We start from the raw sequence: 14857 nt of genomic DNA, 5'->3' as shown, positions 1-14857 counted from the left end.
ACTAAAACCCACAACCAAATTCGCAAGCAGGAAGATAACTAGTTATATATTATTTAAAAAGGCTTATACGCCTAATATAATTTCAGACAATAAGTGGTAGTATTAACTTAAAAGTACAGAAGTGGTAATAATTTAAAGTCGCAATAAATTAACGAATCGTTACGCTTTATTATAACACCGCGTAATTAGATCTAATCTTAACTACTTTTACTAGAAAGTTGATAAAGTATAAGAAAGTACGATTAATTACTTAACCGTATCAACTGTAACAATAAAATTGTTTGTTATTAACATAACCTCATACCAGGACCTACTTAATACTAACAAATATACTAATAAGTATTATAATACTAGTGTGTCTCTCGCGAAAATTGGCGTTTATTCAAAATATTTTTTAGGAATATCGAAACCTATGACAGGTTTTGTTTTGATTTCATTTTAAACTGCAAGTCATCTACATTTGGCGCCAAAATGATGAAACCTCTTTAAATATTTTTTTTTAATATCAAGCAAACTACATTATTTCAATTAGTATTGGAGTTTATCGAAAACAATTTACTTTAATTTTACTGTTTTTGTTAATATGTAACAATATAGTAAAATGCCATCAAAAATCCTCTTTAATTTTCTGCACATCTACGAGCTCTTCAAAATGGGTTAATATATTTTGTTAATTTGACACGCAGTACATATCCAATCTTTATCAAAATACAATTTTATTATAAGTACTCACATTAACTTTAAACCTTTTCTGTAACACGAACTAGAATACTAGTAACTACAAATGCTCACCAATGCAAATAGACATTGACACCGTAAGAATTTTTAAACATTCCTTACATCACCTATGCGCCACCAAACACGAGCACACGTGACACGTAATCGTCGGGAAGTCACGAGTCAAGGTCACCGTCTCACCCCTGAGGAAAATTCGGTTGAACCATGAAAAGAGCAAGGCAAGAGACGGGCGGCAAATGCGTAATTTTGAACCAATCATACAGCCTGTCCAATCAGTGCCGGGCACGACCACCTCGAGGGTTTTAGTACCCACTAAATAATTTCACAAAAAATAGTTTAAATTTAGAAACATTTTATGTCTTGGGCTTTTGCTGTTCTGCTTTAAAAAGGGAAAAATTCTAGTAATATATTTGAGTCAGTTTACAAAAATTGTCAAAATGATATTAAACCGAAACTTGACTTTATTGAATTGAAATAAAGATCATTATCCGTCTCCGCGAAAATGGACATTATCGTAATCCTTCTCGGCTACGATAATGTCAATTCCGAGAAGAATATTAAATAATAAATAATTCTTCGGAGGGATTTCCAGCTTCAGTTTTACAGGAAAAACGACCGGACAAAATATTTAATGTATAATATGAATAAGTGTACAGACCTTAATGTAGACGAACCTTTTAAAAAGTATTATAAATAATAAATCATTCCGAAAATATATTTTAAACGTTACTGGCTAAAAATTGTAAATTACTGCAGTACTAAAAGAAAAAAAGCAATGTACTTAAAACAAGAGAGTTGTATTTTAATACCTAATTTATTATTAATTAAAAAGTCAAAATCTATTATTCTATTCAATATAGAAGCTTTACGCATTATTTACGACCTACAATTATCGCAATGAAGTTATTATAATACAATTATAGAGTATTAATGGTTCATTACATTATCGTATAATTAATCTATCAATTTGCCTATAAAAAGATCGCATTTACACAAGGGTTTTACGCAAAACATTATCATCTTGACATAGTATAAAACAAAGTCGCTTCGCCGTCTGTACGCTAGGATTTATTAAAGATCGCCCAATTTTAATGCGTTTTCAGCAATAAACAGAGTGATTGAAGAAGAAAGTTTATAAATATGTACCTTTCCTACCCGGAAAATATAAGTTTTTTTTAATGTTTGCTCTTCCATCTAAAAGTTGTATATACATATACATAGAATCTTATTGTACACGTGTGAAGGCGGGGCGGCTGATATATTATAATTCAACGTATAACGTAGCCACAGCAACGAGCGGCTGGGTCTGCTAGTTCACCTATAAATAAAGTAATTTAAAAACCTACCTACTAGGACATTTTTTTTATTTGGAATTTTGTCTTGTCAATCATTACATAGTCAAACAAACTCGCTTACCGCTATCGGTCCCTATGTATGGTTAGATCTTTAAAATTAAACGGATTTTGATACGATTTTTTTAAATATATAATTTGATTCAAGAGGAAGGTTTATATGTATAATACATGTACATGTATAGTTGAGAAACATTGATAATTTTAGAGGCTTCTGAAGTGATGTCGCGAATAAACACATTTTTTGCTCTTACATTGCAAACTCTGGCTGAACATTACGAGATAGATCAAAATAATGTACTACATCCATACATATTGTACACCTTAAAAAGTTCTTCAAAAAAGTCCGCGATGGTATACGTCTACCTCTCAGGGAAAGCCCACAACAACCATTTTTTATCCTTTACTTTTTACGAGAAATAATGGCTTATTTACGAAGCAAGTATTGTCTAATGACTGAAAAACTGTGAACGTTGTAAGACATTCTGCAGTATATTTAGTATCAGCTTTGCACCGCTAGTGCTTCCATATATATATATATATATATATATATATATATATATATTATAGAATATAGGATATACCTAAGACCTTTTACACGTAGATAAGACCTTTTACACGTAGAGGAAAGTCGCGAGCGAAAATTACTTGTAAATACAGTGTTATATTTTAAATAAGACTTTTTAGTCTTAAGATACTTTGGTAACCGTGTTACGTCATTCTATGATAATAATAATCATCATGATCAGACGTTAATTGTTTTTTGTAAATAGAAACAATATATATTTAGATAATTAATTCTGTGTTTTACGACAGTAGAAAAAAAATCTCATAATTTTATCATCTACGTAAATGTATGATGTATGTTTTTACCGTCGAAATCTGAAACGTTATTTGAAAATTAATTATTTGTTATATAAAACATAAGCCTTATAATAATGATAACCAAACATTGAAGATAACTTCGTTTATATTGTTAATGTATATGTATATTAGGTATATGTGGTCGTCCGAATAGGAGTCATATACGTAAAATAATTATGTATTTTTATATTACTTATTACTAGTCGTGTACCTACTTCGGAATCCAGTAACGTTGGTATTTTACACAAAAAAGCGTAAACGAATTCCTTGTTTCTAACTCAAAAATTAACGAACTTCCATATGTATCACTCTAATGATGAATTTACTAAAAAGTCTTTGTAGAAACCTTAATAACTATTTCCATAGTTCATCCTCAAGAATCAACCTTGGTCAGGAATTTAAAAAAAAAATGAGTATCTTACGTAACAAAACCAGAAATACCAATTTCCACATTTCTAACATCAGAAAGGACGAATGTTCATTCAAAATTTCATACCTCATCTACCCATTTAGAAGACGAATTTTGGAAAATTATTAGTCACCAACGTCCCTAAGGAATTCCTATGCAAATTATCTAGACCCACCGGTTTAGACTGTGCATTGTATCAGTCAATCATTCAGTATTCACATAGGGAAATTGATACTTTTGGTGTTTGATTAAAATAACGTTCATATAAAATGTAATTTATTCGTTACATTAATAAACAATAATTTCGTTACCAACTTTCCAATTTTTATCAAAGTAATTTTAATTCATTGTTATAAAATTCCACAATCACGAAGTCATCTTACTTCGAATAGAGTTATCATAAGTCAACAAGAGCGTGTGCAGCGCGGAATATTTTCAAAGAGTAGTTCCAGCGAAATCTTAATTGTATCAGCTGATTAAAACCTATTCGTACGAACAAAGAAAATATTATATTACTGTTTTTTTGTAATTTGATTATGAAAATGAAAAGTTGTTACTTTATTTAAATTGGAAAAAAAATATAAAACACTAGTCACTCTAGTCAGTCAAGATAGACCGAAGCGATGATACGCCTAGCCGACAGGAGTCGAATTCATAATTTTGAATCAATTAATTCATCGAAAGATAAAAGTAATAAGTTTTGAGACTGACTCATTGATGAAATTCTGCAGCCATATAAGTTAGATTATAAGCCAACGCAGCACTTAGATCCTAAATTGGGTATACTTATTGTAAAAAACAAGAAAAAGAAACAATTTGAGAGCATTATCGTCTTTACCATAAGGGAACACGGGGCATGCTCAGGACCCCCATTCTCAGGGGGCCTGAGAACCAACAATTTCTCTCACACGTTGACTGCTATGTATATTTCAAAATTGCCATAATTGTAAGAAGTAACATATTGATCAAAATGCTAGTGGCGATAGTCGATATTAAAAGGCGAAAGCTATTATATAAGGACCCAAGGACCCCAATATAACTTGAGAAGGCACTGCTTAACAGTACAAAATAATATTAAATAACAAAAGAAAACGAATACTTATTTATTTGTGGCATTAAAGAAGATGCCATCTCATAGTCAGCCGCAATCAACTCAATCGGTTTAACTTCCTCACATCTTGAAATAGTTTTTAGTAGTTTTAATGTGGCGCGACCATTCCCTCTTTAATTCTGATCGTAATATCATTCGTAGTACCGACGAAAAAGATTTTTTAATACGAACTATGTTTACAACTTAGTGTTTTATAACAACATGACAATTTTACTAACGCACAATATTTATTTTATAAGCAATTGACGTCATTATTACACCTTGTACTGTTTTGAAACGAGTTTCGTTAGGTATTTCATAACAAGTTGTAATACAATAGTTGCAAATACGTTTTAAATAAACAATAATTGAAATTATATGCCAACACAATCATATAAATGAAATAAATAACAAATGACGTATGCTGAATAAAAGTAAAATGAGAGCTTGTTAATAAATTATTACTCGGCTAAAGCTCCCTAAGAAGTGACTTCGGACCTTTTTTGCCACGCTAATCCTGAGCGGGTTGGTGAGACACATGTGGCAGAATTTTTACCAACATTTAAAGGGTGAGAAAGATAAAACATCCATATTTAAGTGCAATTAGGTACATGAAAACTCAGTAATTTTTATGGGTTGGTGTATTAAAGATCTTAAAATTATGATATTCACTTCTGCGAATTCCAATACCAACATTCCACTATACCATCATTCCAATACCAAAATATGTATGTTTTAAATGATATTATATTTAATTAACCTCAAATAAATAATCATTGGAAAAGTTACTTGGAACAGGCATATGTTACTAATGAGATTCTTTAACCTTATATTAAAAAACATTGAAAAAATATTAAAAACTCAGAACCAAATGCCTTGCATTAGAAATTTAATATATGAGGACACTGCATTCATATTTTTATAAATCAAATGTAAATAAAAAAATAACCATTAATAACAATTAATAAAATAACATTAAGTATTTTTCATATTTTGTATATTTTATCGAAAAAAATCTTGAGCACACCATGCAAGTATTCAGAGCGCGACTCTACTTAAATATTAACAAATTATACAACTAAATTTTATAACGTCCAGTGACGTTTTCGTTCGACATTTAAATAAAACAAATTAATTAAAAAATAAAACTTTATTTTCTTAACTCGTAATCATTCTAGGAAATTAGAAGTCATCCCTAAACACAACCCCAATACAGTGCAGGACTGAGCCATCCTTCAGCCACGGCCAAGTAAAGCACCGTGACGACACCATGATACTATCGATAACAAGACGGCTAGCCCACAAGAAATCTATCCAAGGGGATCCGCCGTCTATTCCGAGGCGAGTTCCACTCACGCCATAATTATACCATGAGGTTAAACAACCAAGTGTCAAAAATATGTCAACGGATACCACGCAACCGGCCATTTTAGGACTAACGCTCTTGAATTAACCTGCGCCTTTTAAACCCAGATCCCACAGCGAACATATGATTGACTTAATCTATTTTTATTTCTAAAACGAAATTAGAGGTCTACAATTCTCTTTGTCAAATCGAAAAAAAAGTAACACATTTTAAGAAGTATGAATTTTACAGTACACATGGTACATTGAATAACACAAACAATAATAACTTCCGTTTTTCTGATCTACTACAATATTTTCACTTTTATGATATTTTTACAATTTGTAAAAGATTTATCAAATTATTTTATTTCTTAAGCTTTAACAACAATTTCCTAACTATTCAAATTTAATTGACCACAGTGTGTACAATACATAAAATACTTATTTTACACTGCAGTCTGGTTTTTAAGTTACATAAGTCCAATAGACAATTATTAAATTCATACATCGATACATACACCATATTTACAAACAAAAATCATTAGTGTTAACTGCGAAAACTAATTCGATTCTATTCATAGTAAATAGTAATCGCAGTCAGTACTATAAATGTTTCCAATTTTTTATCTTAATTTGGTATGAGTGTAGAATATAACAATAATAAACTTTTCAGATAATAAGCAGCGTTTGATTAAACACTTGTTTTAAGATGTTTTATCTTCAAACCCTGCTCTCACAATTTCATATATTTGTTTTCAAACTATTAATAATTGGTGTATTCTGAAGTCTGTAATAATAATAAATAAATAATTGGAATTACATTACAAAGTAAAAGTAAAATTATACAAATTTTACTTTACATAATGTTTCATAATTCTTTTATACATTTACAATTTGACAATGTTACATGCAAATGCTGGAAAGAATATCATATAATATTAGTATCATTACACAATATAATTATAATAAACCAAAACAAAATGTATCAAACATCTAACTAATGAATAAATTGTATACAATAATATTATTTTTAGTTTTGTATGTTTAGCTTTACTGTAAATAATTCACTCATACCAAAATATTTGAGATATTAATTTCGGAAATATTATTAAGTTTTTTTTAATTTTACCAGCCATTTATTTTTTTGGCGGTTTTTAATCTTTTTTTTTTTATTTGATTTTAGATTCTTTACATGCTGTTCCTCTTCTGTCTTCTTAATCTTAATCAAAACAAGAATATTTTGATTGAATTTATAAAATAGTTTTTATTAACAAAGGCACTGCCCAGATAAAGAGTCAATTTGTTCACTTCACAAAGGCCTCAGGTGGTATTTTGCCTTCTGATTGTAGTTGGTTAAAGATGAACAATGCTCGCTGATAGTCCCAACCGGTTTCTTGTAAACAACTGTAAGAGGAAACAGAATAAGTATAACAAACATTTTAAATACAGCCCAAACAACTTAAGTACTTGTTATGTTGTTGAATGGTAGACACATAGATATTTGAAACCTTTATCTTTATATAAAGTCACACCATAACATAGGAAATATTTAAAGAAAATTAATAATCACTCAGGTAAAATTAGGATAGAAACTAAAACTGAGTTACAGTGTCCTGTCTCTCAAGCATCTAACTTTCAGAGATATAATTATGACATATAGATAAAAATTAAATATAAAGTTTTGCAGTAATTGGAATAATCTTTTAATATACGGTTATTATATATAAAAAATCACTTTATTCGCCCAACCTAAGATTTAAATATGTGACTGGGATCTGGATCTATATTTTTCCATTACAGCTATATTAGGAGTGATTATATAAGTACAATAAATGTTTAAAAGCAAATCAAACAAATAATATTTGTGTGCACCATGTGTATGACTAGACCTATATTTATCTTTAAACAATAATATCCTTTTAAAATAGTCATTTGCTTTTTATACAACTTGTCAACAACTTTATTAAACACACACTACAATCACACAATCTCAAAGTCTAGCATGTCTGTATTGAAGTTAAGAATATAAATCAGTATAGGTAAAACAGGTACCTAAGACCTTATAGTGTGGAGCACAATGACTTGCAATGTCTTTCACCACTTACAACCTGGTAGCCATTTGAATATAATAATACTTTCAAAGTAAAAAAATCTCCATCATATAAGGAAACCATTCAATCTAGTGTCTTTCTCACGTGGTACTAGTATACGATAATAAAATACCTAATCTCAGTATTGTCTTTTCGTTGTTTATTTATACTCATAAATGAACATGTTTTTATTAATATTAATTTCATGAATGTTAACGTTCGTATTTCAATAAGTACTCATTTATGAATCAAATGTATTTCATTTAAGCTAAATACATAGGCAAACTATTTTGCTCATCAGCTCAATGCTCATCTGCACATACCCTCGTTCTAAAGTACTGTTAACTGAGTTTGACTCACTTGATGCTCCAGTGCTCGTTCATGCCCGTGTGCTGGCTCAGAGTGGCCAGAATGGCTCGCTGCGTTTCGTCATGAGCGGGCGCGGGGGCGGGAGCAGGAGCGGAGGCGGGACCGGGCACGGCCACACCCCCCGCTGAGGAACTCGACGCATCCTCCTGAAGAAAAAAAATGTTGAATGCAAAGACTAAAATATTAACTAATGTTGTCTATTGTGGTATTTAAGATAGCGTATATAAATGTTGAAGCAATATAAGTCACTGTAAAAGCTTTAATGTCCCAACCCTTTTTAAAGACAATCGAAGTTTTTTTTTAAGACATGACTAGATCTTTCAGTATATTTTGGGACAAGTGTCTTACCTGTTCCCTTGTAGTGTTAGAGATAAAGAGCATGTCATTTGTGATAGAGAAGCCTCCAGCACTGTTGGGTACTATGACGAATGTCCGGTGGAAGGATCGTGAAGGGTTACCGGCTACAGTTGTCTCTTTATACACTCCATTCATTGTTAGAACTATCATCGCTGGCTGTGAAGAAGAAGTTTATAATTTGAATACTTTCTAATCAATAAGCTAAACTGACACAATATATAGATATAACCACATAACCACCACAAAAACAGAAATAACTTATTGTTATATTTTAGCCTATATTCACATATTTTGTTAATTTAAATAGGTTATTAATTATATTTAGTATATTTAAACTTGACAATAAAACAATAACAGTTTTATCAAATGAGCTTAAATTAAAGAATGAAGAAAATGCTATGATGATATTGATTTTACTAAATATGAACTCAATCATGTAAAAAATATAATTTTAGCAGTAAGTAATAAAAAGAATTGAATACGAACAAGAACTTACCGTGAAAACGAGTAAATCCACTGCAAAACTCATTAAATCATGTTTAGTTTTGGGCAGATCTGAGAGGAATGAGACGACTTGCAATCTCCCCGTCCGTAAATATCTTCTTCTTGATTCTCTTTCTGTTATTCTAACTAAATTTCGACTGTTTGATATGTATGCGTTCAATCTATAACAAAATTAATTATATTTATATTGTGAACTTTGACAACATTGTAGAATGTCATAATACAATATTATTTATTAATTTGTAGGATAAATTGGGATAAAGAAAATGGACGATGGTGTAATACTGATGTCCTGACCGATTTCCGCCAGGGGCCAGCATCAGCAAACGATTATCGTGCAAAAGTAGGTGCACAAACACTAGTGAATTCTCTGTTCATTCTATAGAACAGCAAATCCAACTGGAACGAATAGTTAAAGCGAAGAAGCAACGGCTTTACGTTCTTTATCTTTAGTCTAACGTGTCAAGCAAACTTTAGTAGATGTAAATACTAACCTATTAGTAGGTGCATTTCTGTTATCATTGCTGAGATAGTTTGCTGCCATGGACATCGTAGCAGTCTCATGGTAGGCTTCCAATAACGGTTGCCTTGACTCTGAGTCAAATATAGCAAAATACTGTGTTAGGAACTCTCTGACCAGGTCCTGGCCAGCAGGGTCTATAAGGAACGATTGCTGACTCGGAGGAAGCGTCACATCTTCTGAAACGTCGAAGCCGATCGCTGGAGGAAGATCCACGCCATCCTATATAAGGAGATATTATCGTTAGCAAAGCAAAGAAGATAATATAGGAGATTGTGTTATAACAAACAATTAACAATTTGTAATAGTATTAGTACATTAAACACCCATTAAATTATTTCTTATTATATACATATATATACCTTTTTACTTACAATTAATGCCTACAAGACAATTCTATGAGATTTTATATATTTTATTATTAGATATAATTGTGGTTTGTGTTATAAAGTAACTAAAGATATCTTCTGTTAAATAAATTTATGTACAGTGGTATTAAAAATGGCATGTATTTCAAAATTCACGCATTAAAATAGTAAAATTGTGAAAATCTTTCTAACTATTTTGCCATTAACTGTTAAAAATCATAATTGAATATAGAAGAGAGATAACATTGTACGGCACAAACAGTAATGGTTATATTATTAATTTAAAATAAGACTAATTTAGTACATAAAAATCCAACTTATTTACCAAAACACATTTTAGAACTTTAGACAATAGCAATTATCTTGAAGCAATATACGAACAAAATAGCACTGTCATATCCTACTTACCAATCTCACCAGTTTTGGAAATTTCTTCCGGACGTCGCTGGACATACAAACACGGCAAAGATGTTAAACAGTCTGAAACTCTTGTAAATCATTAATAACATTTACTATCAATTAATGAACAATATCTGTTTTTGAGTATGACAATCTCAGCACTGACAATGAATTATAAAAATTCAAAAACACGACAGTTATTGTCCTTTAATAATAACAAAATTATTGATATACATTATCATTTGAATGCATTTATGATCTTACCATGTTGTAGAATATAAATATTATCATGTACAGTAAGACTCAAAAATACACACTGACAATGGCTTAAATTAAATTATTTATCACACAATTTCGAACTGAAACCTAATAACCTCACAACATCATTAAAATGTTAAAAATCTTCAATATATTGAACATTTGCGTGAGTAGCTTTAAAGGTTATGGTTTGAAATTATATAATATAATCATACATGTAAAGCCTTCATTAAACAACAAAAAAAAAAAAATTAGGATTCACAATTTTATTATACTAATAATGACTAATAATGATTTTATGTATATGATTAGGATCAAGTTGTGCAGAAATGTACCAAACTACAGAAAGAGTAAGCTTTAAAAGAGAAAACCATTTATTTGGTTTTTTTACAGTAACTCGGTTAAATAATGTTACGCGTATTATTTAAAAGATATTTCATGACATATTATTCTTCAAATAACATTAGTTTCCTTTAAATCTTAATTATTCTTATTACTGTTTCCTTGGGTTAGAACATTTCTGCAAAGCATGGTCATAACATATGACGGTTTTTTATTGTTTTGATTTTTCTTTATAATAGAATGTATTGTATTATTAATTTTTACCTTGTATATTTTTGAGCCCTACTGTACTATATTGTTAATTTATCTGCTATAGAAGAGCTTTGCTTGTTCAGGTTTTTTTTTAATATCATAAATATCACTTTAGCATGTGTATAAATTATGTGTATAAAGCATCTAACTATTGTGCTATGTAAAAATAAAATTATTTTATAAAGCATTGTTAAAAATGAACTTAAATCTTATACTTTTTATAAACTTGGATACTTTATTTACTTGATAATTTATACTCAAGCTATCAAGCATACTGACACATTGAAAAAAATATTGAATTGAATACAAGTTTATAGTATGTAAAGCAAGGGATTCTATTGACTGTTTTGTATGTAATCATAAATGAAACAATAAATATTCAATTCATTTAGTTATTAGCTATTATTTAAAGTTCACTCAAATTTTTAAATTCATCATCAATTTTTTTTATTGTTTATAATCTTCTGGTATAATAGCCAGATAATTACAGAAAAACCAATTTTATAACAAAGGAATATTTCAAGAATAGATTAGAATATTAGTTTGTTAGTTTTTTCAATATTAAACATCTTCCTTAAGGAAATAACAACATTTGACAATTGTTTCAAGTAAAGTATTGTATACGTTTTCATAGCAACACACAAGTTTTGCTATGAAAATGTATTTTGTTTTATAATTATCTGGTTTTTATTGTAACTAGTCAAATGAATAATGTCCACTATAAAATTTTAATACTATACATACTACAGACTTTATTTAATACCAGCATGCCACGAAAAAGTAGTTCAAAGCTACACAACTCATCTCAATAACTGAGAGTATTATGTACTAGCATAATACTTGTATACTCTACATAACTTCTACATAAACTATTTTTTTATACTAAGCAATACTTCAATGTGTCCATCTCTAATCACCCACATAGTTATATTACAACATGTATGAGCAGAAAATTCCCCTAACAGTCAAACACATGAAATGACAGTATTGTTTAAATGGAATCTTATCTAGTTGGGTATTTTATTGTTGTTTTATTTCAAAACACACAATTTATCTTTAAGAACGAATACTGTTATTGCTATTGTATTTGACAATTAGTTATTGAAAATAACATGCAAATAATGTTTATATGGTTTAGTATAATCCAGCACCCAGTGTATCTTGTATGTAATGGGGCTTTGTGAACTAAAACAAATTTATAATAAAATCATTGATTAATAGCAATATAAATTGTTTGTCTTGTATTATATATTATATTTATGAAAGCTTTTGAGTCTTATGCGTTATTTTTGATATAGTGAATACCAAATCAATTTTAATATTGTTAATTAAATTTCTTAGAATGATTGTTTAATGTATATCATTTTCAGCCTAAATCTTAATTTTATTTTGCCTTCTTGGAATTACATATGCCTTCACAGTATCATCGTATCAATGACTTGAAAATCTGATCATACAGACAAGCTTACTTTTTGCCCATTCTGTTCATATTTCACAATGAATATGGATATAAAAATAGTATTACCTGACATAAATATCATGGTCATTGAACCTGTTCACCAGAGGATTTCCTTTAAGGTACAACTCCACAAGCTGAAGTGGCTTCAAGGGGTCGATGGAACCTAGGTATGGTATCTGAAATTAAATTACATTTTTTATGCTTTCCATGCCACAAATTGCAAACACTACCAACTACTACCAGACCTAGGGTTTGTACCCAAGACCTCGGTTACTGCCACCTTGCTAAGTAATCAATAGCCTAATGAGAAGAAAGAAAAAGTAAGAAACATTTTTAAAAAATAAGCTTTACTTACCCTGTTGTCACCCAAGTACAAGATTTTAAGATTTTTTAATTTTGTGGATAAAATCTTCATGTGTTCAATTCCATGAAGCTTATTGTCATTTAAGTTTAAAGCTTCCAAGTCAGGAATATTTTCTGCCATGATCTCAATTGCTGCCAACATGATTACTGGACGGAACAGCGCACAGAATATATCGCTTAAATCTGAGAAAAAGAGATCAGTGCTAAATATCAGTAATCATTTGGTTTATTATTGGATTATCTTAAAAACAAACTAAATCTACCTTATAATTACCTGGATCAGAATGGAATTTTGTCAAATCCAAAGCTTTGGTTGCAGGATTATATCTTTTTGCCATAGCAAGCTTCATTTTCTCCTTCATACCAGCATCAACATTAATGTTTGGTACAGAATTCCTCACAATTACGACAAGCTTGAATCCATCGGACATAGCTATTTTTCGGTCTGCATAGAACAGTTTCTCTGCTATTTTAACATCATCAACATAGAACACTGCTGCATTTCCATTTATTTTGTAGTAATGTGGAATGAATACTTCTGGTGAGATAAAGCCCAGCAGTGCTCGTAGAACGACATCTTTGTCATGTTTTGCTCCATATGGTATTATTATCTGATACCAAGGTAACAGGCCAGGTAAAAACTTTTTCTTTGAAGCTGGTCTCGGTGCAGGTGAGCTGAGTCTTCCTCTGCCACGAAAACCTTTTCTGTTTGGACCCTGGCCGGCGGTTGCTCCCATGTCAATATCACCATCCAACAAAAGATGCGATGCATTATTCCATGAATTGAATTTGTTTTTACCTTTGTTAGTTCCAGGTTTAAAACTAACACGCCTTGTGTTATTACTTTGAATACGGTCATCATGTTCTGTAATTTACATGTTATTTAGAATACTTACAAATTTATACTATAAATAAATATTTAAGTTATTAATAATAGGGTAAGTATATACGACACAAAACTCAGTTTCACAATATGTTTTTCTACTATGACAAACATGGATGCAAAGTTGAAAGGATAAAACAGGAAATCGTTATGTTTATCATATTTTAAAGCATAAGACATTATTAAAACTACAATATTTACTTTGACAAATAATTTCTTACCAAAGTGTTCATTAGGTTTCCAATTTCTAATCCTTCCTCCACGTTTAGGCATGTTTACAAAAAATACACGTTTAATATTAAGGGAATTTTCCACTTTGACGTAACGTGTTACAACGAACGAAGAGTATAATAAATTATATTTAAACTTAAATAATGTATGAGTGAAATTTAAAATGTACAAATAACTTATATAAAATATATAGTTGGATTTAATTCCTTATTCTTAATTTTCTCGTTTTGGGGACGAAACAATGGCGTCGGCAGTATACAGGTATATAGCTTATAACCAATAGCCATTGCCAATGCGAGAATAGATAAAGAATTATTGTCTATGATAAGCTCATCGAATATTTAACCAGTGTTGCACTATTATGGAACTTAAAATCAACCAAACAAAAATATAACAAAGGTTTGAAGCACAAACGTCAATTATTTTAATTTATTATATCTTATTATAGGAACTAAAAACCTTTTTTATGAAGGCACATAATAAAATTTGTATTTTTAATTCAAAATTATTCCAAACAGTTTATGTTCAAATAGGTGTGTATAATAATATTTATTTATAAGAGTGAGCCACTCCATTTGGAGAATCATTATTGTAAATGTTTTTAATTTTCAATATTAATAATAAATATTTAAATGGACATTTTATTTATTAAAATTTTAATG

The 14857-nt window shown here is 29.9% G+C and overlaps 1 protein-coding gene across 1 annotated transcript; it reads right to left on the bottom strand.

The window, feature by feature from the left end:
- Positions 1 to 5588: 5588 nt before the first annotated feature.
- On the bottom strand, positions 5589 to 14461 carry LOC125068832 (nuclear RNA export factor 1). Its single transcript, XM_047678158.1, has 10 exons — positions 14186 to 14461; positions 13356 to 13946; positions 13074 to 13264; positions 12785 to 12894; positions 10417 to 10453; positions 9615 to 9862; positions 9113 to 9281; positions 8608 to 8772; positions 8251 to 8405; positions 5589 to 7204 (listed from the first exon to the last, which is right to left on the bottom strand). Exons 1-10 carry the CDS (start codon positions 14235 to 14237, stop codon positions 7105 to 7107), a joined length of 1818 nt encoding a protein of 605 aa, XP_047534114.1. The 5' UTR covers positions 14238 to 14461; the 3' UTR covers positions 5589 to 7104.
- Positions 14462 to 14857: the final 396 nt, after the last annotated feature.

Source organism: Vanessa atalanta, chromosome 14 (assembly GCF_905147765.1).
Source record: "Vanessa atalanta chromosome 14, ilVanAtal1.2, whole genome shotgun sequence".
Taxonomy (NCBI): Eukaryota; Metazoa; Arthropoda; class Insecta; order Lepidoptera; family Nymphalidae; genus Vanessa; species Vanessa atalanta.
The sequence above is the reverse complement of the archived record's forward strand: the minus strand, read 5'-3'. Positions and strand labels throughout refer to the sequence as shown.